Source organism: Aythya ferina (assembly GCF_964211825.1).
Source record: "Aythya ferina genome assembly, chromosome: 8".
NCBI classification, from domain to species: Eukaryota; Metazoa; Chordata; class Aves; order Anseriformes; family Anatidae; genus Aythya; species Aythya ferina.
In genome coordinates, this window is record NC_140304.1 from 26,351,563 (window position 1) to 26,379,059 (window position 27,497).

General features: G+C 33.4%; 1 protein-coding gene across 2 annotated transcripts in view; it reads right to left on the reverse strand.

Moving 5' to 3' along the window:
• BEND5 (BEN domain containing 5) overlaps positions 1–27,497 on the reverse strand; it is a 931,317-nt gene that overhangs the window by 807,434 nt on the left and 96,386 nt on the right. For both annotated transcript variants that reach the window (XM_084527421.1, XM_084527420.1), the window contains one exon: positions 26,412–26,489. In XM_084527421.1, coding sequence (XP_084383547.1) covers positions 26,412–26,489 — 78 coding nt within the window. The remainder of the gene's footprint in view (positions 1–26,411; positions 26,490–27,497) is intronic.

Here is a 27,497-nt window from a genome sequence, read left to right on the forward strand (position 1 = left end):
CAACCCAATATGTATCTCAGGTGGTAAGGACAGTATCTGGGTCATAAAATTCATGTGAGCAACATATGTCAGAGAGCCAAAAAATTTAACTGTGAAAAGTAATTTATAAGCCATTAAACAACTTACTCAGTAGCAATTACTGTTATACATGTTACTTCAATATTATTTGGGTTGTGTCCAGATGACCAGCATGGGAGGCTTGACTGTAACACATTATGTATCAATAGCACACACTGTGTTAGGTCACTCCAAAGGAAAGGAGTAGGACAGGGAGATAGGGAATACAGCTTCCTGAACCTGTCCTGGGTAAGTCACACCTGTGATGGACTGCACCAGAATTTGCTTTACAAATGCTATAAATATATTATGATAATTATCTAATTATCATAAACTAGACGCATCTTGGCAAAATAATGCCTTTATTACACTTCAAATATGTTTTTCCTCTCAATCTGTATTTCTGTGGGATTTGGAGAATGATTATGAAATAAAAGTATAGAAATACAGTGCTTGACCTGATAACACCTGAGGTAAAGCACTAAAAAAAAAAAATGCTCCATCTGGGCTCTTGCTTTTCTTCTGTCCAAGGTAACAGAAATACTATCTCACTGTATGTTAAAAGTAGCTAGTTAACAGAGTTTACAAATACAAGACAGAGAGATTGCCTTATCCCAGTTGAAATAAAAACGAAGACAAAGAATGGGTAAACAAACTAATTAGCTAAGAGGAAAAAGGTAAGTATCTAGAATCTGAAGCCATTGGTAGGCAAATATCAGATAATTTTGCATGCCCAGACATACATTAGAAATCACTGTTGATGTGCTATAATATGACTGGCAGATAAAGCATGCTTGATGTTTGAGTCAAATGTGGAAAAAGATTTCTACTACTATCACCTAGTAAATAATCTATCTATTAAGTCTTGAGCAGGTTGCCAATGAAGGGCCTTTTGCAAGAAAGAATTACTCCCATCTGCCAGAAACAGACTAGTCAACTCTGCAGTCACTTGCCTCAGCTTGCCACAACAAGTTGAGAGAGACAGAGGCTGGATAGAAACCAGCTCAAAAGTAGATATAATGAAGTGTTTTCTCCGTAAACAGACTGCAAGAAATGACTGAAAAACTGCAAAGAATCATTAGCCCGAGGCAATACAATGTGTCAATAAGGCTGCCAAATATCATCAGTGCAGCTGCACTCCAAATCCTTAGTCTAATCATTCTGTAGTCTTATGTCAAACATGTCTTGCCACCTATTATTCAAAACACAAAAACAAAACAAAGACAACCCTCCAGAGTTTTTTATAGCTTTTCTTATTCTTAGATAAGACTCATTGTGTCAACCACATGGTAAGAAGCTGAAATGTCTTTGTGGCAGTTAGATACATTGTTTCTCTCAGAAAGAAAAGTTTGAAAGAAGTTTAAAGATTATGATGACAATTCTGGCCAATATATGCACAGTTTACTGTTGTAATACTATTATTGTAATTTCACTTCTAGGAAAAAAAAGGGGGGGGCGGGAAGCAAGAATAAAGAAAAAAGTGTTAAATATGGAAATAAAAGAGAAAAAATGATTTGTTTACAATAACTATTGCTTAGATAGATCTATAATTTATAAACAGAGTCTTGTGCATACATGGTTTATACATCAGTTTGTTAGTTATTCTAGAAAGGTTTGCTGTCTTTAAAGGAAATATTTTCAGTCAAGGAAACAAAGTTCTGAAATCAGGTGGCAATTAAACTGCTAATTCTTTTTACTCAGAAAGGGAGCTCACTAGAAGAAATCATTGAAAATACAGACCAGAGTAAAATGAATAGAGAGACTTTGGGAGTACAGAAGAAATTATGTTAAGTTAGACAAAAGACTCCTTTAAAGTCTGTCTGAGGCTGAGTTCCTTCTACTAAATTTATATCAATTACAAACATAAGTAAAGCTTAAAAATCTAAGTCATTAACATGTTACATTGGCATAAGTCCTAGCATACATCCCGTTGCCATGCAATGCATACACTGGTAAAACAAAACTCTAAGTTCACTGGGTGACATAAACTGTATCTCCATTTGTTACTTTCTTCAAGGTAACAACAAGCACTTTATACAGAAGAACAACTGGTGAAACACAGGACAAAAACAAGTCTAGTTCTGCTCTCAGTTGGTGACAGTAAAGATTGTCTCTGCTGTCTTCAATAAATTCACTCTGCTACGCCAGCAGTGTTACTAAGAACAGAACACAGCTTGTATAGGTTTTGATTTTGCATTTTTCAAGATATACATACATTTTATTGGTAGACAGGTCTTGCTGAATATTCATGAGGGAAGGAAAGATGTCCCTGACATCAGAAAAGGTAAAATGAAGGCAGAGGTAGATATAGGGTAGTCTGAAATCAATGTTAAAGCCAAAGGCATAGACAGCCTATCAGGGAAACTTCCAGGTGCCTGTAGTTTAGCTTGAGAAATGGAAAAAAAAAAAGAAAAAAAAATACTAAAAGGACCATGTGACTCATAGTTAGCCTACCTTTGATTTAAAAGTTTGAACTAAATTATATTAAATAATTAATACCTACTCAGAAATTGGGGCTAATTATTCTAACTAAAAACAATGTAACTCAGATGAAACAAAAAGCTGCAATACATCATCCTCACCCTTATTTTAGGTCTGGATGAATTAAAGTAATCGGTTTGCCTCCGTACTGCTCCAGTAAGATTTCTTTCAGCTAGCTTATAATCTTTATAGTTTAGATCTCAAAAAAAAAGTAAAAATAAAATTCAGAAGTTTGGGCACAATGACAATGCCCAGCAGATTTATTGGAAGGATTCTGAATCTTCTCCATTTATATCTCCAGGGTGCTTGTAGCATCCTTTCTTTTTGGGACACAATGAGCTTCATGAGAGCATTTGGGACACAATGAGCACTGCTAAATCACTCACTTGCTCTGAGGTTCCTGGAGATGCAAAACTAAAGCCTTAAGAATGATAAATTCTGTAAGAACTAGCAGAAAAAATGCTCTTAGGCCAACTCCCCATTAAAGTATACGTGAACATGCTACCCCTTAGTAGCATCCTACACCTCTCAGGACAAACACTGGCAGTGATTCTAACTATTCTAATAAATGTCAATTCAAGTGATGAAAACAGCTTGGGGAGAAGATTTTGATAAACTTGACTAATGAGAAAAAAGAATTAAATTTCTAAAGAACAAACAAATCTTAGGATAAGATTTTTTTTTCAGTTTTTTTTTCTTAAAATTTTTTTTTCTTAAAATAAGATTTATTTTTCAGGTTTTATAATTTACATATCCTAAAAGTCTCAAAGATGAAAAAATGATTCTTGCCCTGCCCCTTTGTGTTGAAGAAAGGTTCCTCTCATGTTGCTCAGATTTTTTTCCGTTACAAAGAAACACACTCCAAAACACATTCTGCTGCATGATCACCATAATTAATTAAACTAAAGTACCCTTTTCAATTACAGAATAAAGAACACAGCAAAATGCACTATCTCTGAGTTATTTATTACATTTATTCATTCAGTTCCTAGTTTACACAGTTTGGTCATCTCCAATACAAACAGAAGTCATTCGTGCAAATTACTAATGTTCTTATTAAAAGTTTAATAGAAGTTCTTTAAGGCAAATTGACTTTTAGTCACTCAACTCTATGTTCATCTAGCAACAGTTGGATGATATCACTTTAAAACAGAAATATCACACACAAAACGGAATGGGATGCTACAGACCTTATAGACCTTTTTAGGTACTAATACTGTCATTAATTAATTCGAATAAAGAACACTAGATCCTGTATAATGAAGAGCTTATCTAATAATAATTTCTTGACTTAATTATTTATGTTGTTGTATTTTAAAGAAAAAATAGAATTTGTCTTTATTACTAAAGTGAATATAAAAACCTATAAGTTTTCAAACAAAGAAAACAGCAATGCTGTCCAGATTACTAGTTTCAGGGCTAAGTGCAAATTTCACCAGCAGGTATTATGTCAATACCTGGGAGGAGATAGAACAACAATTACGAAGGGAATTAACAGAGAAGACGAGAATGAAACAAGTATGAGGAACAATAGGGATAACGTGTAGTTCTGTTAAAATTGATAAAGGAAGCCATTAAGACTGACAAGAATTTATAAATTGAGTAAGAATATGCAATAAAATGCATCTATCCCTGTGAAACAAAGAAAGATTATTTATTTTTTTTTATTTTATTTATTATAAAATAATAAATATTTATTTTATTTATTATATTTTATTATTTATTTATTTGATATTATGCTTTGAACATTCTCTAATTATGATCTTCTTAGAAATTCGTCTCCTCTGGTACCAATCTGTAAAACATGACACTCTGAGGATCAAGATGTAGGTTATTGGAAGGAAAAATCAAAGCATGAAATACCAACTTTTACATAATAGTCCTCAAAAAAGCAAATGACAGAGATTTTCTGTTATGTAATTTAATTTACCAAGTATTAAAGTGCCAATGTCTGTGCTCAAGTTTAAAAAAGGGATAATTCAGAGGCACAGTAATATCAATTTAGATATCTTGATACTTATAAATTTGTTGTATGAAACTTCAAGGGTCTTCTTTCCCCACAACTCTCTTCTCTTTTGTATGATACTACCCACTGCCTTAATGCTCCCTCTTCCTACTTTTGAGCCACCTATATTTAGCAAAAAGCAATGTTTTCCTTGCTCAGAATTATCATCCTTCCCAGTGCACTACACTCCTCACAAACACACACATACCTCTTCCTATAACACAGGCCAGATCTTGCAACCAAAGGAGGTGTACCAGCACCCTACAAAACCCCTAGCCCATACTTTCAATACCAAAAGTCAAAAACAACATTCAGTTTTTAGTTGCTTATAGGAAACAACTTTAAGAAAAATCTGTCAACATACTACTGCCCAGCAGGCAGAAACAGCCATGTATTTTGGCATTTCTGCACTCTTCATTCTTCCCTTCCCTCTGCATATTAATAACTGCTAGTTCTACCTGCATATTCTTTTTTTTTTTTTTTTTTTTTTTTTGGGGGGGGGGGAAGAGGGTCCAAAATATATTTTTCTACCCTTAAAGCATCTGTATGGATTTCTTTCTGTGTCTTCAGTATGAAAAAGAGCCACAGTGGCTGTTTCTGCCTGCTGGGAAGTAGTATGTTGACAGATTTTTCTTAAAGTTGTTTCCTAGTTTTCTACCTATCTGATTTCTCATGTCACACGTAATAAGGATCTTTTTTTTTTTTTTTTAATGTTATTTCCCCTCATGATTAAAATTGAATTAAAACAAAGGTAGAATCAAGTTCTAACAGTCTTGAGATAGTGATTGAAGAAATACATTTTTGTTTATATTCTCCCTCTTGAATTGTCACTCACCTATTAACATTGATATAACCATGTGCACCAGGATAAAATTAATATTGAAGATAAAGTGATAGAGATTCTAACCATGTTTCAAAAACTACAGTTGTGTGCTAGAACTGCACTTACAGATATCACTCCAAGTATTTGAAAAATATACATGATAAAGTTAGTTGTGAAACACTTATTTAACTTTAATAATGTCTTACTTGCAATATAAATTACTATTTCAAAACTGCCATGTTAGCCTACTTAACTTTAGAGCATCAGCGTTTATAAAATACGGATGCTGAGCCTGTACATTCAAATACAACAGGAAATTATTCTGTATGCTCTAACCGCCTGCACTTAGAGACACATATCCTTGAGTACTAGGCATATTGTATTTCCAATTTAAAAGAAGAAAATTGATCAAATTTCACGTATCTTGAAGAAGCCTTTCATCGTTTCCTTTTTTTAGCATGAATCAATAACATAAACATTAAAGGCTCTGACTGAGGAAAATAAAGCCAACTCACACCATTTAGAGACATGAAATTTAATATTAAGGAGAGTGACAGGAAAAAATATACAGCTGCTTGAAGTGGGTATAACACAAACCACATCAAAATATTTTTTTCTAATCTCAGCCAGGCAACAGTTTATTATTAAATAAAATATTATTTAACAAAGCTAAAGGTTCTATAAATTGTGTAACTTGGACATTTCTCTCCAAATACTTGTCAATTCATATTCCAATTTTTATATCAGAGCATGGCCTCCAAGGGTATGAGCTCTAATATTGTGAAACAGTTCTGTATAATCCATGAAAAACTTTTTTCACACATTCAAGCAAAAATTACTCCACGGTAGAGGACCAGTGAAAACCCCAGTAAAACAAAGCCATTAAATAGATGGGTCAAATTGTACCAGTAGTACACGGATCTTGTGTATTGTTCTGAGAGATGCAAACAGATGTTGAAATTCGTTATGATTCTGAATGTGTCCAGAGGAATGAATAATTTCTATTATTGGAGGCAACCTCTGTAAAGCACAGTCCACACAGGCAACTCTTCCCACTGAAGTTAATATAATGAATACAGGCCATTTTAACTTGGCAAATTTTGAGGAAACACTGAAGAGCTGAAGAAATAATGTCACTTTTGTAGAACAAATTTCTAAAGCTTAATCCAGTGGGAGCTTTGACTGAAGTCCTAATAAACTTTCTCCTCTTTCCAGAGCACTACATGTGGTCTCGATAAATAAATAAATAAATAAATAAATAAATAAATAAATAAAACAGCTATTCTGTGACGTTGGCCAGACTTTCAAACACTTTCTCACTGTAACATGTCTCCTTTGTAAAGGTAATGTAGCAGGAGCAGGACTGAGTCAGACAGAGGTCCTTCTAGCATGTCATTCTGTTTCTGGTGGTCATTATGGACATCGTATTTCAGGGCAGTTACAGAATGGTATTTGTCCCAGTATGTTCCAGTAGTATTTAAATACTTCACAAGCATGTAACATAGCTCATGCATCTAGGTCACCTTTATTAGCCCTTGGAAGTGGAAACCACCGTTAATTTGTCTAATAACTTCAAGAGGTCATTTTCAAGTTGCAGCAATATATTCTACAGAGTCTTTATTTGCTGTGTGAAATTTTAACTTGCTAGCAAAATTTGGTACTTCAATCAAAAGCATATACAAATATATAAATTAGTCCTAGGGCCAAATACAATATTTCTGTTCTTTGAAGGTTTGTTTGTTGTTGTTGTTATTAATTCATTTGTGTTTTGGTTTTGTTTTTTATATCTGCATATTATAATGGTTATTCATAAAAGGCATACTTAGGACAGAATAAAAATGTCAGACTATTTCTGGAAGTTCTATGAGTTTTTCTGTAGAAAAACTCATAAAAAAACCTTCAGAATTACTTTATTTATAGACTGAATAAAAAGGCCATAATGAAGAGGAAAGTTCACTTTCTGTGTTCTACCTATGATTATCTTAGATTTTCTGGCAAATACTCAGGCACAAATCAGTGCTGGAATATGTCCCAATGATCCAAACATAGCAAAAATGGTCATACAGAACTTGAAGCCTATGCTGCACAGAGTTTTCAGTTTAGAAGAGTTTCTGTATGAACCAGATGGAATAATTAAAATAAAATTATCAAGCCCATTTTACTTTTCAAATGGAATGCCAAAGAAGAGCGGGTCAGTTGCTATGAATTTTCTTCTCCCCACCTTGTGGCTTCAAACATGCAAATGAATTCATATCTACACCATTTTTTTTTCTTTTTTCTGGTGATTAAACTAGATTAAAATAAACTCCATTGTAATCTCTATTATTCTATCTCTTTTGAAGGAGCAAGAACTCCTTTGATGTTGTATCAGAATAAAATGTGCTTGTTGGGAAAAGGAATTCTCAGTTTTAACTGACAGCTGTCATATTCTGTTATGGAAGTGAAATTCTATTTAATGAGCTTGATTGTGCAATTTGCTGCACCTACCTCACATTGTGTGGGCTCACATGAGCATGTCTGAGTAGTACTGCAGAATCAATGCCAAAATAAAACAGAAACACGCATAGTGGGAAAAGTAGATAAAAAAGAACTGTGTGAAAAAGCACACATACATCATGTATCTAGACAAAATCCAGACTTGGCTATAATGCAATTTGAATCACAGCTTCAGAATGTGACATTTCAGGTGGGCTCAAAGATAGCTGACCAAATATTAAAAAAAGAATAGGAGATCAAAGTTCTATTTCAGCATTGAAAAGCATCCATTTTCTCAGTGCTGTTCTGATTATCAGCATTCTGCTTTAACTCTTATTACGAATACAAAAAGTAACTTGGAGTGCTTATGCAGTACTTAATTCCAGTATTTAACTCATTAAGAGCCTCTAATGTTTTCAAAGTCGTTTTACATAAGAAGGCACTATTTAAAATAAATTACAGTTCAACACAAATCCCACTTGTACCATATCTGACAGAAATATGCCCACTACTAACACACTGGATCAATGTTCTCTTAAGACTTACATATAAACACAAAAGAAAAGAGGAGTCACAACATGAAAAGTTAGAAGTTAAGGCTGAAATCCCTATTTGGCTTCTTCTGTAGGTTGGGTCCCTGCAAGTGTTGCAGAAGCAATCCTTTTCCCAGTTTAATTGTGAATGGCTTAGAAAAATATATTCAAGATTATTCAGTGGCAATTACAGTTTGTAGTTGAAGAAGAAAAAAAAAGTCGATTCAATTTCATTAGGGGACCATTTTCTTTTCTTCCTTGATAATGGAAGGGTCTGACAATGAATTAAGATTTAGACAAAAATCCTTTCCCTACTTAAATGAAATGATGATTTTGCCATTAACACAGACAGAGTCAAGATGTTCATTCAGTGTAAGATAATATTATTGCAGGGATTGCATGTAAAAGCAATATTATAAGCTTTATTTCTATAGCAATTCCCTAATGGGCTGGGAAAAAAAAGAAAAAAAAAAAAAAAGAAAAAAAAAAAAAAAGCTTAAAGATGCAATAAATTTAACCTTATCCAAAAAGAAGAATGATCACTGTCAGGACAGCAATGAGTGATGTTAAGGCCAAAGCACAGCGGACTCAATGACAAAAGATCATTGAAATTGTACTTTCTTGCACTTTCTTTACTTGGCAACAAACAGAGCATTTATTTCCATTATATGAAGTTCTCTTCAGAAAGTTGGCTGCAGCAAACAAAATTAATAATTGTTTATTATAAATCTTGTAAATGCAGATATAGAGATAACAGAACATTTAACAGGCATTTGTCATCTAAGATGTAAGTTGCTGGAAATCATTTTATTTTATTCTAGTAGGGAGAACCATAAGGAACCATCAGGGCAAGAATGTCACAGTAGGTTTAAAAAAAAATAAAATAAAATAAATTACAATGCACGAAGGCCAGACAATCTGAAGCCATTCTGGAGTTTTGTACAGTTTTGCCTATATCTAACTGAATGATTCACCTCTTGTGCTTCAGAGTGTTAAATAATAATTAATTTGGATAACTGTCTTTTCAGTCAATTACTCTTAAAAACTTATGACCAGAAACCTTAAAGAGATGTTGAAATTGTCTACCAATGGGTAATGCTTTTAATAAATCTGGCAGTACTGGAGAAAAAATACAAATTCTTACAGTCTTAGAAGATTATGCAAGTATTCATAAAGGGCAAAGCAGACGACCCGGGTAACTATCAATCCTGAGTAGGTTAGAAGAAAAAGCTGATAAGGGATTCAATTGATAAAGAATTAAAGGAGGGGACATAAATAATGCCAGACAAAATGATTTTACAGAAAATGAAACTTGTCAAAAATAATTTTATTATTTTAAACTAAAAGTGGGCTTGAAAATGTTAATCTCACCGATGTAATATACTTGCACTTTTATAAAATATTTCAATCCATACTGCATGAGACTAACTTTAAAATTAACTTTTTAGAATATCAGCAAAGAATATAAGAACTTGCTGAATTGATAGTGATTCCCTATTGATAGTTATCAATAGGGAAAAACCTATCAGCAGTTTTAAGAAAGCGTCAGAAAGATTGATAGGCAGACTGACGGTGAACATATTGACCCATACATCAGAATGCAGGGATTCAGTCTACTAATAAAATTTGCAGGTAACACAAGTAAATAATGCAAAGGACAGGACAGCCATAGAAGTCAACTGAATCACCTATTTTGGCTCCTGTGCACATATTAGAAGATAAGCATGTACAATATATATATATACATAGAGGAGAAGAGGGGAAGGGAGGGGAGGGGAAAACACAAGCCTTACGCTACATATTTCATAGAAATGAAAGACCTATGAAATACTGAGGGTTCATCCTGGACAAGCAATTTAACACTAGAAAACCATACAGTGCTGTGACAAAGGGGTATTGATTCTTGAATGCATAAACAAGGAAATAAATAAAAGAAATACAATAAAAATTATATAAGGCATTGGAAAGTCTGATACTAGGGCTGCATACACAATTCTAGTATTTCTATTTCAGAATGGGTGTTGAAAACTGTATAAAGTTCAGGTATGTTTCCAGGAAAAATATATTGGTGCAACTCAGCTTAACACTAACAGATAAAATACAAGACTGATGTCACTTAAGAAGACAGACCAGATGAATTCAGTCCTGTTGACTTACAGTTTTGTTGTTGTTTTTAACCATGCTCCCATCTCACTCCCCAACCCCCCAACCCCCCCCCCCCCCCAAAAAAAAAAAAAGAAGAATTTCCTCAAAACTTTTAGTCACAACTATACCAGATACCTGATTTGCTGACTGCATTTCATAAGTTTACGAGACTAAAAGCACAAAGGTAATTAGATCAGTACCTCAAGCTCTGTAAAATACAGCAAAACTCAGTTTGGAGATCTCAGGTCAGTTCACAGTCAAAACCTGGATAAACTGAGCATTATGTTAATGTAATGTATTTATTCTCATGATAAAACATTACACTTTATATTACAATTTCTTCAGATACCTTGAGAAGCATTACAGAAAACAGAAGTATTTAAGGGAAATAGCAAACCTATGAAAGCTGGAATAGAGGAATAGAGGAAGAAGGAAAGAAGGAAGGAAAGAAGGTAGGAAAGAAGGAATTATAATCAAGTGCATTTTTATGTTATGCTTCATATGAATTAGTTACTAATTATGAAAATGTTCTTCAGTTTCAGAAGTGATATTGCCTGTACTATTTCATCCTTTGCTATGTAGTTTTGAGAAGCAATTTAAGTATTTTCTTTATATTAGGCTGTTAGCAGTAATCGATGTTAATATACTAAATTACATACAGCAATTTAAGAAATAATCAGTTTTAAATTGTACTGTGTTGTTATGCTCATGATGTCCTATAGTACATCTTTAGCAGGTATACCTTTGCCTGCAGTGTATTCAATATAGAGCTTTAAATGGTATGACATATTCATTTACATGTTGCAAATTTGTTTTTGCAAGTCCAATAAGTATTCTTATCTGTCAGACAAGCTGATTTACCTCAGTACTTCAAGTAAGAATATAAGACTGAAAATTTCTGATGGTGGTAGCATCAGCAAAGTTAAGGATGTTGCCTCAAAAGGATGCAGTTTATCTAAAGATTCAATTTTGTTATATAACAGATAAAAAAGACTATTATTATATATTGTTCATGAGATATTTAGTCATTATTCTTCTTTAATAGCTTTCAACTAAATTTGTATTGTTAGAAATTACCTGTAGAAAATTTTCAGATTAGAAATTTTGTCTTTCCACAATGATGTAGATATTATCATCTTTATTCCAGAAAAAAAAAAAAGGCAAAGTAATTTTCCAAAAGCACCTAAGCTCATAAGCAATTTATGTGTTTCTGAAAATGGGAGTTGGGCATCTATGTTGTTAAGCAATTTTGAGTTTTTTTTCCATGATTTTACCCACCTGCCTCAACTGAGTAAAGATCATAAATAATTCCAAACATTTGCCTCCTCAGAGCATTGTAAATTGCTGCACCTAAGCCTCAACATAACAGCAGGAGTGCACAAGATCTACCTCATACAAAGTGGAGTTACATGTAACCCTTTTCTTCTCCAGAAATTTCAAACACAGTGCAAGAAACTTAAACAGCACATTCTCCCAGGTGCTCCCTATTTATATCATCTTTCCAGTTTGTGATTTGCAGAACGGCTGAGCAGTCTCAGCTGCAACTGAAGAAAAATGGGAGCTATACATCAAACAAACAAAGCATTGTATACCAATGAGTCCTCAAAGAAATCAAGCTTCAGATGTTTCAAACTGGGCATATACAATATGCCTGACATTTATATATGCTTGAGAACAGAAATAGCCTCCCCTCAACAAACACACATTAAGGTGTCGATTTATTTCACATTGTAAGACACTCCAATCTTACAGCAATGAATGCTTCAGAAAAGCCCATGAGGAAGTTAATTATTCTGCCTTCAGCATAGCATTTAAATACTGTATAGTAGGCAGCATATACGGTAGCCTGGGACACAGTGAACATGATAAAACCAAATATTGGATCACTACTCATTAAATTATTATCTTGTACTTGAAAACAATGTGACATTATGTATTTAGAGATTGTACAACCATGCATGCTCACAAAGAAACCTGCATGGGAAATCAACAGCACAACAACTACTCCAGCAGAACAGTAGCCCATAATCAGTCCTTGTGCATTTGAGAGGTGCAGCAATTGTTGTATCTCAAGCATTTGTTGTATCTCAGCTTTGCATATATTTTCCTTTTATCTGTTATGAGCTTTTACAATCCTGAAGTGACTCAGCATTAACAAGACAGAAAATTCTGATAACTACACAAATTCCTATCATTAAGCCCTCACAGTCTCAAAAACTCCACTAACTACCCAATGGACTATAAAAGCAGAACACCCTGTTTTGTAATCCTAAAACTAATCCTCATATCACCCAGTTGTCAATCCCTACTATATCAGTCTCATGAAGATGCTCAAATGCACATTTCTCAAAACCAACTGATTAGCTCTTTCGTCCCTGGTTGAACAAAACCATATCCCATTACACCTTTACATAAAAATTGCAGGCAGACTAACTTTCAAATGTGAGACACCATATATTTATAAATTTTCTTTTCTTAGAAAGTATGGTGGGTTTAAAGTACAAAAAGACAGTGATATTTTGAAATTTAGTGTATTTCATCACAAGTTGAAGTCAAAGAAGCAAAAAGTTTCCTCTTTTGCACTCAGTCTTTATGTCAAAGATAAAGCTTTAAAATTGTTCTCTGCTCTTTTACAATGAGAAGAGTAACTTTTGACCTCCATAAGCAGTTTTCTGGTGGCTTTCTGTGTATAGGCCCATAGTGAAAAAAATGGTAGTAAACACAGCATTCTAGAGTTCCACGTTTATTGTCTTTCCATGATGTCCATATCTAATTGCTTAAATTACTACTGAAGAGATAATCATTCTAACTGCCAGCCAAGTAAACACAACCTGGTGTCTGAATGACAAGCTGGGCTCTTCCTGGCTCATGCATGCAAAATAAAACAAACAACAGGGAAAAAAAAAAAAAATGCAGTTGAACTTACTAATATGCACCATGCAGAAATACAGCCTAGCCCATACCTGTGGACACTGTACTGCTTCATCTGTCTGAATTTAAACCCAGGCTCAGCTGCTACTATGACCACACAGGTGCAAACCAAAAATCAGCAGAAAACTTCTTGTTCTGTGCCTCTATACCTGATGAATTACACAACCACCTTTTGACAACAATGTTACCTTGTTCTCTGTTTCAGTGCCTAAACTAACTATAGAGGGAAATTATGGTACTTCACTGTGTAGTAACCAATAATAATTGTCTACTTCTTAACAGCAAGTAATACACCACTTTGCATGGCCTGCTAATATTCTGTACATCAAACAAATTGACATAAACACACAAGCAACGTATACATACTATTTATATATGGAAACATTAGAATATTACCGTATAAAATTTTTCAAGAGAATAGAATCAATAACTACATGGTTGGCTCAATTTGGTGATGAAGTTTATAGACACAGTTGAGACAGTCTTATTCCTAGCCTTCAGACTGAGATGCCAAGTAATTGATTTAAATAATCTTAGTACCTTCATAAGTTAAATGAGGCAATATGACCTACTGGTTTGAGCACAAGACCCAGAACTCTTTATCATTTCTAATAAGACTACACAGTGGATTTTTCCACATGATCACCATCAGTTCATGTATATTTTATGAACTAAAAGTACTAAAAGGCTTGCCTATTATGCGCTTTTTTTACTTTTACAACACAGAAGGTAAATAAAAGCACCATTTTCACCAGACTGTTTTACTTTCTGAATTAATTGTTTTTATTCTATCATACAAGAATCTTTGAGGATTTAGGGTTGTCTTTGGAAAGACCTGCTGACCTCTTAATTCTCACTCATTTTAATGAGGTAATGATCAAAATCTCCATGAAATCTGTGCCAAAATATTGGTAAGAATATAAGAAACCAGTTAAATTTTAAGTAATAATTAAATTAAAAAATCATTAACGTCTACTAGACTTTCATTAATTATGTACATATTACTTAAACTAATGAAATAACCAAGCCAGATGCCTGCAACCCATACAAGCAAAGCAAATATCCTTCCATTCTTTTCTATGTTGCAAAATAGACATCAGAACAAACATATGGATGCTATGAAAAAAAATAAAATAAAATAAAAGTTGTCCCTTTCAACTTCCGTTTAAGGAGATATGAATACATTGGGATTTATTATAAGCCTTGAAAATTATGCACAATGGACAAAACAATTTATTGTTTACTGTTGTGCCACAAGCATGCATATACAGAAAATCTACATACAGACACAGTACATTTAAAGTTCTTTGAATCACAACAAAGGCTATTAATCTCAGTAAGCACAGAGAGAATAGACCAAGTATTTTAACATAGTCAAAATGCTGAAGGTCCCTGAATGCTTTCTAACAAAATCCAGTATGAATTTTTGAATTTTACATTTGTTGTCTCATCTCTGTGGGAACCTGATGATAAATTACTGTTTTGAAAGTTACTCTGTATGGACATTTCATATAAATAATTTCCATAACTGTTTATTATTGGAAATGCAACAGTACATGAGCCTTCATGTAATCTATATTATAGTGTGATCAAATAATTGATTGTCACTACTGATCTCATCAAATTTTTGTTCATGTTAATAACATTTTCATGAAGAAGTAACATGTTAGGAAGAGCATGTTGTCCTGGTTTCAGTTAGGACAGAGTTAATTTTCTTCCTAGTAGCTGGTAGAATGCACGACAGAACCCCTGCTTTGAAGAGCAGGGGAAGAATATATTTGGTTTTTACTAACCTTTACTTCAGAACATTCATGCAAATTCTGTATGTGAGTGAAATAAAATCTTTAAATAGTTTAAAATTTCAAACATAAAATTAGGCAAAGCATTTTTAAAATGCACTATCATTTTCAAGTTTATAAGCATTAACACTCTCCCACACTACCACAAATAACAGTAGAGAAAGGAGAGGTTTTCAATTAATATTCCTAATTAAGAATAGTTCTTCTAAATCTGGGGCAGCATTTGGAAAGGGACAGTAATCCATTTTATTTGACTAAAGTATTTGTTAGTTGGGCAATGTGATATTTAATACTTTCATTTTTGATGTAACAAATAAATTGTTTTTGTATTCATAGAATCACAGACTCACAGAACAGTTGAGGTTGGAGAGAACTCTGGAGGTTGTCTAGTCCAAGCCCCTTACTCAGACAGTGTGAGCTAAAGCAGGTTTTGCAGGACCATGATCAGTCAAGCTTTGTATATATGACCCTGTGAAGAGAATATCAGTCTTTTCTGTTTTACTACCTTAAATTCACTCCTCTTGATGCCTTATAGTCTCTGGAAGGTGCATGATACTACAGTAATTCAATATTTTAACAGCAGGTCATTTATCTAAACTTTAGAAACCTCCTTATAGCAGTTAATATTCTTTTACTGGTGTTCACTGAAACTTATTAGGGCAATAAACCCATTAACAAAACACTGTAGCTGAGAATTTTAATGAAGCAAAATCAAGAAATGAATTTCCAATTATTGCTCTGCATATGAACTGGTGCATATGAATAACCTAACTGGTATAAATATTGACACAGATGCTCAGCATTCTATCCAAGACAAAATTCACCACACCTATACATTAATCCCTAATAAATGCTGAAATACAGAAGTTCAGTCTTTGATTCTAGGTATGTGTCAAATGCTGGTGGAAAAATAAATAAATAAATAAAAATCATGTTTCTGGTTTGAAGCACATGAACCTGGCTTCACATAGTGTATTATCCTAAAAATTAGAGGGGAAGAAATGAAACACAAGCTGGCCCATGTCAGAAAAGTAGATTTATGACTACAGATTGTACTTAATTCTCCCCCATTTATTGTAAATAATTCTCCCCCATTTTTTTTTCCATCTCACTGACACTGGCTACAACTTAATTGGTAAAAAGAAATTTTCTATATGAATGCTAAAAAAGTCTCGCTGTAGCATCATTGTAGACATGATGGTCTAATGAAGGCTACATTTGTAGACCATTTCTCACATAAATAATTGTAACTTCTTTTTATATGCTTTGTTATGGATATGTACCAAATAAATATTGTTCAGATCATGATACTAGTTTTTTTGCTACTCTTCCCTTAGATGAATATCATATTTGAATAGGTCTTCTATAAGCATTCATAGTAATAAATATTACTTAGTGGAAAATTTTGAGGTGTACAAGAACAGAAGCAGTCTATAAAGAAATACTCTGGTTGTGTAGTATAAATGCACATGCATTCTTGGAGATAAAAACATATTTTTATGTACAAAAAGTTTGACTGAAAAGAGGCTTCTCTGTCAGGAATCATCAAACCTTTTTCCTCAATAATTATCTTTAATAAAACATATTCCTTTATGAGTAAAAGTTTTTACTAAACCATATTGATTATTAATCAAAAAAAATTGAAAGAGGCATGTATTCTAAAAAAACTGTAGGAACACTCTTATCTAAACAAGCACAGCTGGTTTTCAGATGAATTTTAATCACACTTTGTTTTCCTACTATTTCTCAAATTTTATATTTCAAGAAGCTGACCTACATGAACATATTTTCAGACAATCATACCAGAAAACTATTAGTGATAGATTGGCCTAGAAAGTGGCTTAGGAAGCTAAGGAAGAGCAGAACTCAAACAGGAACTGTCAAAGCATAATGACGCTGTTGTGGCAGGAAAGAAATCTTCCATGGCCTTTCATAAGTCATAATTTCTATTTTGTCTGTGCTCATCAAGCTCATTGAGTTTGTGAGCTATACTGTGGAAGATGTTCTAAATAACCACCCTGACTGAATGGGCTAGGACATGCGAATGAGCGGTGTGGAACTGATTTTCTGTTCAGGGAATATCTATTTTTAGAAATAAATCTATGTAGAGTTGCTGGAAAAGAAAATGATATATTGCACCTGTAATGCTGGAGAAGATACTTGTAAAAGGATTCACATGCAATCCTACTCATCTCCTGCAATATAATGAAGAATCAGAGTACCAATAATAAATGATGAAAGAAGAAAAATAGGTATCTTCTGAAGTTGTTTTTACCTACATACAGACTATAAAACAGACATGCACATCTTAATTCTTCATCATACATAAATCAAATTAAAATATAGACAACACTTCACAACCTATGTAGAACTTAAACATGATTTATATAATGAACAGTTCTTTTGGGGGGCTGAAGAATAAATTGGAAGCAATTCAGGGCACTGCTACAGTGCTGCAGTCCTTTCTTTCATGTGTCCTGTCATGGATACCATAGTTATGTGGTTCCTGATACCACTGATTCCCCAGTTTAAGTGGTTTAAATTTCTATCAGTACTTTTTAATAGCTCTAACACACTCTCCAGAATACTTTCAAATCCTTACTCTGGATAATTTCTAAACACAAAACAACACTTTTATTTTTTATTTATGTATTCTGTAGTTTATAAACAATACATATCCAATCTATGGCATTATTCAGCATTAAATATTAAAACCACTTTACAAAGAAAGTCAATAGCATTTTTCTCATTCTATAGGTGTGGAAAATGAGGCAAACAGACTCTCCTAACCAGTCCATATGATCTCCCGAGTCTCAGTTCAGTGTTTTATCAAACATAATCATCGCTTTTAGCAATTAATACAGAGTTGATTATCATTTTATTATTATGCAGGTTTTATTTATCTACTTTCTCATAAATGTCTTTTTTATATTCATAGTATTATATATGTGGGCCTCCTTTAGAAAAAAGTTGCCTGCTTCAGTGACGAATCAACATATGGAGAAAATGCAAATGCATGCCTAAATAAATACATTTCTGGAAAAGAGATACATTTCTGTGTAATTCTCACACTGTCTTTGTTATGTGATAAAGATAATAAAAACAAACAACATGTAGCCATAATATATTTGATGATACAGTAATAAATTTTACACATACAATGGGAGAAACAAATTTGTAATACTTTTTTAACAAAAGCACAAATATTTTATATAAAGGCAGAGTTAATACAGCCATTACAGGTGGAATACATTTCTCTATAACATATCATTCAGAAGCATCAGTTGCTTTTAAAACCATGCCCTGCTATGCTACTTTGCATCCTTACACAAAGCTCTTTCAGAACAAAAATAAGAACTGTTATTTAGAAAGAATGTGCAGAAAGCTAACTCCTGAACATGGATAAATAACCAAGTGTATCTGTATTTTTAGAAAGCCCGGATTCAAGATAAGACCCATGAGAACAGGTGTGTGCAGACCTCATCATTGCATGCCACTGGTGCAAAAGAGCTCTGCTTCCAAAATCCAACTTTGGAATAATGCAAAGAATTTAGAGTGGGTTCATTTGATTTTGTTGTTAACAACCAGAACCAAATTTCTTCAGTTTTACCTACCTACTGTTCACAAATAGAAAAAGAAATTTTTCCCTGTGGCTACTACGCGTCTCTCACAAGAAAGTTGTAGATACAAAGCAGCACCAATTATTTTACTTTTTGTAAATCTAACAACAACAACAAAATCAAGCTTCACACTGGCTTCACCAGTGGTGCAAATTTTTTTCTCACGGTCAGAGCCAGAACCTGCAGAGAAATTGCTCAAGTTCTAGATACCTTAAGTCCCCCTGAATCTAATATAGTTACAGCATAGAAAAGCCATTCTACTTAAGAATTGGCCAACCATTTTCTCAAGTCCAAAGCAATTTTGAACAACACTCAAAATCTGTTGTTATTGTTCAGAGAGTAAGACATGCTTCAACCTGTTTTTGAATCGCTAGTCCAGAAAAGTAGGAACTGTTAATGCTTACAACATCTCGTGCCTGTTTAAAATGAAAATTCTGCCCCCTTTCACAAACTCAAAGGTGTCCTGATGTAAGAGAAGGATCCAGGTTTGGAAGCCCTTTTGTGATGACCTTAGGCCACTGTGCTTCAGAGAAGCTTCCTTCTGACATTCCTCTCTTTTACTTGTGAGTGCTCAGTAAGAAAGATAAACACTGGGACAATACTGGAACTGAAACAGTGCTGTAGTGCACACACCAAATCTCTCACAAATGTGTAAACTAACATATGCATGCTGGTATAGCAATTAGTATGTAGTGACAACCACTAAGGGGCTCTGTGGTTTTTTCAATGGTGCAAATAAATATTTCATTCTTTCCACCAATAACTCTTCAGTAAACCAAGTAGTTGTTTATTATTATTAGGCAAATAATTTAATAATAATTACTATTATTATTATAAATAAACAAGATCTCCTAAATTATTCAGAAGTTAAAAACACAGCAACTCTTTTACACCCCTGAACAAACTACGTGATTCAATAATCTACCACTTACTAGACTTGTAAAACACATTATTTAGACAATCAGTACAAAATGAGGCAATAAAGGCCATTGTATCATCTCTTTGCAGACTGCTAAGAAAATGTTCTTATATGAAGTGGAAGATGCCATGAATATTGAAGGAAACCATTTCAGGTCAAGAGCACTCAGCGCTACATGTGCCAGATGCATCAAAATCCAATTCTGCACCTAAAAAGAAGACCACGTCAACATCAAATAGAAGTCAGTGTTTTCACATCATTATCAGCTTCACTACAGATGCAAACAAGGCACATGCTATAGCCTTTTTGTCAATGTTTTTTTGCATAAACTAACATTCCAAGTGTGTGTTTGTATAGTGTGCTTTAATGCAAGTGTTCATTTAAACCATTTTATACTTAAATACTGTGTCTAATAGATGCTGAGCATCTCCTAACTTCTCATCTCTCAGTCAAGGCAGCTTTCCCTCAGGTTCTGGCTTTTACCCTGGATTTAGCACAGTCCAGCTGAACATCTGCCTGAGGCATATGCCTGAGGCTTCTACTAACCTGGCAAACAGTCTCTTTTGTTCATTAAGAGTAACATCACTAGAATCTTTCAGTATCTTCAATTTTTTAAATTTAAACAATGTAATCTATTTTAGAATTTAGTTTGTCAAATGCAAATGTGGAAGGCAAGTGAACTGTGAATCCCATTTTAGTTTGGTTATTGTCATTTCTATTGCATCAATAAAATAAATTAAATATGATGGATTGCTGATTGACATGTCTTGAAAATAAATTAATGAATATAATATATATTTATTTATTGTTTATTTATATTATTTTTTTTATTGATAATTAAAAATATATTACTTCCACTGTGGTCAGATGGAGTTATAATAAGGTAAACAGAATTTTTTAAAAACTTTTCAATAATATTCAGATTAATTATTATAATCTTAGCAATTATTTTCTCTAATTTTTACTGTATTTCAAGTCCTTCCTTTTTTGTAAACTATTAAACTTAGGGAAAAAAATTCTTTTAGCAGTATTATTTCAATTAGATTAATATTTCCTGAGTTTATAATTAATATGATAGAAATGTCATTATAGTAAAAAGTCAATATTCCTTCTGTTCCTTGCTGGCAAACTTTCTCTACAATGTAGAAATTTATAACAGTGCCAAAATTCATCAATTTGCCTAAATATGGATATACACATGTCAAATATTTGTTTCTTTTAACTAATTTCTATAGCACCTATTACCATGGTATCTAGATGAATCTTCTATTATTTATGCTTAGAAACATAATATAAACAATAAGTAGATATTTAATAGGAATGTCCATCATCTCTGCCAATATTGGTACAGCTCCTTGTAATCTAAATATTCTTTGTGCAATTGCACTCTATCTAAGAATGAAAGGAAACTTATGATTTCATATTTTGAAATCTAGAAGGCCAGATTATCATACATGTCAGTACAAAAGTATACATACAGAAAGCATATTTATCATATGAAAAACTTACAAGTGTTGTGATGATCAGTACCAATTTTCACATAAAGAACTGCATTTTAGTTTTTCCAAGTTTAAAGCCATCTTTGTCCTCTAGTCTGTGCATAACACCTGAGAGAATTCTGTAACTTTAATGCCAGAAATAATGTACCTGAAAAATGTCTTTAAATATGGAGCTTGACACTGGAAAGTTCTTAGGCATTTCAGACTTTTGCAAACAGTGATTTTAAATAGTAAACCCCATTATCATAATGAAATAACGTAATAACTGTTATGCATTTTGCTGAGTTATTCCCTTATGGGACCACTCTAAATTTCATCTCATACTAATAGTTACCGTTATTTATTCTTTAGAAATAAGTCTAAACTTAATTTCTACTTAGCAAGTATTTCTGTTTTTTCCAAAGAAGCTGGTGTCAACACAATGTCTTCCCAGCACATGTATTTAACGGCATATCTACATGTATAAAGATAAGCAAAAATTTGCATATATACCAGATAAATGAAGAATTATCTTTGTCCTCTAACATGTAGGTCATGTACCCCATTCCAACAATTAGCTACATAAAAATTGCATTGTTTTTACCATATTTTTTCTGTTTCTGATTTGTAAATGTTGAGTACTGCAGCTCCTATTTATTCTCATTGTCTTTTTATTTGCTAACACAAGCATCTGCTGATGGCCATAAAAGATTGTTATAGATGACCTTTTTCTGACCTCATACTACCTTTATGTTTTTATGTACCACTCCTCTTGGAAAACTATTCTAAATTATATTGATTTCATGATCCTATCTTCAATCTCAAATGTAATTGGATATTTTTAACTTCCAGATACTGCACAAAATTAGTATTTTCTTTTACTCCGTTAGCTTTTAATAGTTGCCTTCACTGTCACAAAATTCTCTTCCTTCAGGATTTTTAGCTTTTAGATTTTTACAGTACATTATCATGTACCTTTCCCAACCTTAGACACTATTTGATCATATCTTACCCAGGGGAGCATTTAACCAAGTGATGCACTAACCTTGATGTCAGTGTAACTATTTATAACTTTCAGTGGTTTCTTTTGCTGCATCATGGCCTTAGATCTTTAAGTACACTGTAGCAAATAATTATTTGCCATTTCCTTCTCACATTTGTAGTTTTTCTTTTGACATCTTAAACATAATGTGTTTTGTTTTGTTTTGTTTTTCTGAATTGAATGTGAAGTCCAAAAAATTGTGGCCACACTTTAAGTTGCTCAAAAAGCAAATTCACATTTTATACCACTTTCACAACTCCCAATAGAGACGTCATTTTCAATACTAGAAATTTTCATATCTTACATTAGGCATGGTTTTGCTAACTTATATGATGCATGGTTTTGTTACTGTAGTTTTACATTTCTAAAAATAAAAAAATACAGAGGTAATTAGAGACCAATGACCAAGACCAAAAAAGGCAAGAACCACAAGTAATAAAATTTGCATGGGACAACAGGAGATAATTGTGAGACTGTAAGAGGTAATACTAAACAGTGACTGTATCGACTAGAAACTACTCTTCACAGATATTTATCCAGTACATTCAAATAAATGCAATTTCATCTTGACCACACATCTCTGGTTAGATTATAAGAATGTCTTTAAAGTCTCTAATAAAAGAGACTTCATGCCCTAGATGGTCTGTTCCAATGCCTGATTATCCTTGTAGTTAGAAAAACCCTTTACAATCTAATTTAAATCTTCTGTGAGTAAAATCCTATGACATGAAGATATGAAGAACAATTGATTGGTATCCCTTTAGACTGTTTCCTTCTGAAACTTCATCAAATGGCCTATATCTTTCTTGAAGTAAACACTAAAGTAAGAAATGTTATTCATCTTAACTTCACATGCCTGAGGTAAATCATAATAATTATCTTATGTCTTAAATACAACACTCCTAGTTACACATTTCAGAGTAATATGGTTTTTGTTTGTTTGGAGATTTTTTTTCCACTCAGTTACAATTCAAATTCAGATTTTATTTCTCTATCACCCTCCTCCTTTCAGATGGTGCAGCTCCCTAACCAGTGATTTTGCAGTTTGTTCTCAAGACTTGCTTGTCCTTCCTAGATGTTAGACCACACTTTAGTCTTATCTTTACTGAATCACTCCTGCAGTTTTGTCAATATCACTTAGAATTCTGAGACCTTTTTCCAACAGGCTTGCAAGCTGTTCCACTTCAACTGATTACAAAAAAATTAACTGATTACAATTTCATGAAGACCAAAGTGAGGAAAGCACTGAATATTTTACTTGCTTTGTAATTCATTTTTTGAACCTTTACTGTAATACTCAAAGTGACCTTTTGGCCTACAGTAGTATAAACTTGATATAAATTTATTATAGAAGAAAATGGTACGTGTATTATTCAGCTGTAAAAATACTGGTTGTGTAAATGCTTATGCAAAAATATTTTTATCAAGAATAATCAGCCTAGAGATGTTCCATTCTTACCAGAATTCAGATTCCACAGAGCTAGAAAATGGGCAATAAGAACCATTTGGCTGGACCTTCCAATCTCCTTCAAAGCATTCCCCACATTTTCACATCCTCTGAAGCATGCGCCTTGGGAAGCCTGCTCACTGTCTCTTTTTTAAGCATAAATCCTTGATAATACAGAGATGACTCCAGTGGGTTAATTGGAAACTGCCCAGAAGGAAGCTGAGTTGCTGGCAACATAGCACTAAAAGTCAAATCTTTCTGATCTACAATGTGCTAATTTTTATTAATTATTACAAGTATTAAATAATATTACTATTATAGCCAGGTACCCACTGCATTTCTTATACAAAGATTAAAGAGAATGACCCTTGGCTCAAAGCAGCAGCTTAATAAATCAGTTATACGCTAACTATGAAGCAAATCTATTTATTGCTACGTGCACTTTTTAAGACTCAAAGCACAGTTAGAAGATTCTTATACGTATTTTTACAATGAAACAAACTGTAGTCTTGAAGATGCAATGACAGTGAAAGGGCATATTGCTGAAGAAAACTAATATATAAAGCACTTTAACTATGACAAAGAGGTGAAATATTATTAAATATAATTCATTTATTCACTTATGAATACTGTATGTGCATCTACAAAGGTATGCTTCTTAATGCAATTTAATAGCTTTGAATGTAATTTTCACACTATTTACAGATCTGACCCTTCTCTGCAACATCAGGTTCTCCACAATCAGCACTTTTATGTTTGCTAACTCCCAATAATATTTGTAAAGTAAAGGACACACAGTAAACTTTACATCTGCTAACTTCAGTCTAACCCATACCTTGTTCTGTATGGTGCCATCCTGAGAACCATCTTTGCTAAGCATTCTAAACAAAGGAAGTCTCAGTTGTCTGTCTTTCTTTCTATAAATATTACCAACCTAGCAACAATGTGATTAACTATGATTGTTACTAATAAAAGCAGTAGGTGTTTCCTGCATATTTTCATTTTAGTTTCTAGACAGAAGAAGTGTCTTTTTAATATCAGCATAGAATGGATTTGCTTCATACTAGAAAGTATTATAGCACTGAATAAAGTCTTTCTGATCAAACCATACCATAATAGCTTTTGTCTTGTGTCACTTTATGTTAGCCAGCATCAGAAGAGAAAATAAGCAGAGGCTTGCTATTGAGCCTCTATTTTAAAAGGGCCTTCCATCTGGTAGGAAGCAGAAGCCATCAGCACTGTAATTAAAATGCAATTACTGTCCCCCGCTGCAATCCCAGGACGACCATTCCATCTGTGTGATATACAGTGGAAAAAACACAATTTTTTGCACTTTTCTAGCTCCATTAAGTTTATTCTCTTTCTATTAATTAATCTAACAGCACTAAGGGGTCGTTCTTGTTTTGCAAGCCATTGTGTCACAAACTGCACACTCACAAAGACTGAAACCGCATGAATTTTTAAAACTCTCCGCTATCCCTGTGACATAAAACCTTAATTACTTCTGACTAAATCTGTAATTAAAATATATCACCGCAGCAGATTTACCTGCGTGTGGGTGTTGGAGTGCATGCTTCTGTGACTGTCACAAATGAATCACTCTGAGACAGTGTTATAAAAAGGGAGATTAGGATGTACGACAGAAAGGATGCAGAATAGGGACTTGAAAATGAAAAACTGGTAGCAATCTAGGAAAAAGTTGCACACTGGTAAAATAAGAGTCATTCTCTTATTTTATTGATTTTTTTAAATAAAAATATTTACAGTATTTATAAAGACATACCGGATGCTTCCAGTTTATTCTGATGTAGTCCTACATTTTAATGTGCCGCCATAACCTTATAACAATAAAATATGACAATAAGTAAAATACCACATACTACAAAATAAGATCCCATAATATTCTTCATAGCAATCCATCTTGCATTCACAGAGGTAATTTCATAATCTACTCTCCTTTCACTCACAACCGTGCAGTCCAAGGTCTACATCTACCAAGGGATAGATCTACCAATGTATAAAATCTTAAAATCTTTCTGAGAAGATATGAATTGTGCATATCAAGACAAAAGTATTAGTTAAATTTTAGGTTGAAATCCTAGCCCTGTTACAGCTTGCTAGAACCTTGTCTTTGACTTCTGTGGAGTCAAAGAGTATTTTGCCTTTTTTATTTTTTAATACACATTTTTAGACAAAAACAGAGAAACAAGACCCTCTGCAAATGACCAGCTGCAAGAGGTGAGCAGACATCTAGTGAACCGCAGCATGAGGATATTTGCTGCAAAATGTCATGCAAAATGATATTAAAAAGTCCTGGCAAATAATAAATTCCCGTTTCTGGTTTTGAGTATCTTGGAACCCACAAAGGTTCACCATGTGCATAAGTGTTTTTACAAACTCAGCATGTGGGCTCAATATGTCTCCAACAGAAGAGAATTTTGGCACTTCATAGATTTTATAAAGGGTAAGGCCAGAAGTATCATAAGATGTTTAAGCTAGCTTCCTGCAGCTCATAGGTCACTAAACATGCCACTCACCCTCATATTTAGTACAATTACATGTTTTTTGCCTGTGCATATAGAGTCCCATTTCAAAGATAATCACAAGACAGAGAGCCTCAATTTAAGAGTTTGCTCCAGAAGTTAATGATACCTACCAGTAAGAATTTGTGCTTCAATCCAACTTGATTTATCTGGTTTAAGATTCCAGCATTAGTTTCCACCATGCTTCTATGCTTTAATAAAAAAAAAGCTTTTTAATATCCAGTATTTTCTTCCTGTGAATTTACTTGCACACTGTAATCATTTTACCTATCAATCTTCTTTTGATAAGATAAACAGATTGAGCTATTTAAATCTCCCACTATAAAGCTTTTTCTCCAGCTCTTAAAATGTTTGTGTCTTCTTCCTGTACCTCCCGCAGTTTTAAAAAAGTGGAGAACAACACTGTAAAAAGTATTCACCATCCTAAAGGCAAGACAAAGACAATGAGAGTTACTATATTAGGTGGATAGGTGGATATTAAAATAACTTGAGCTTGGAATGCTTACCTGATAAGGAAAAAATGAACCCAGACAGACACTTCCTAAGAGGAAGTGGCTCCAGGGGTCTGAGAGTTTCCACAGATACTATGCAGAGCTTTAGCTTCCACGCAGCAAGTTACCAATGAAAACCTAACTGGAAATATCTTGTGTTTCTGCAAGAAAAGGCTCCCAGGCCAGCCTGCTACACAGAACCTGCAAGAATTTGGTGGGTTCAGGAGTTGCTGCCTCCCTGGAACCAGATGGTTTGGATATAGCTTGTCTCTGTGTAGGAAAGCAGTTCTCACACACTTCCTATAAATATTGTCATTCAAACTGGTATTTTTTTTTAATCCAAAAAAGTGATGATTTGGTGTTACTTAAAAAAAAAAAAAAAAAAAGTGATATCATGTTGCCTGGTTTCAAATGCTGAGTATTTCATAAATGAAGGTATAGTACTGTATTGAAAGAAAGCAAAAATAAATCTTACAGTTAACTACAAGTGATTTAGTGGATAAAGAATCAAATTCAACATTGGGCAACTAGAAGGCATGATGGCACTTACACAAAAAAAGACAAACGTACTTTAAAAAATTACAAAATTATATAGGAATCACATTGATATAATTACTTGTAATTTGAACAAAGATAAACAGTATAGATGTGTTGTTTTTCTGACTATGTGATTTTATGTTAAAAATTATTAAAATAATAGTTCTTTGT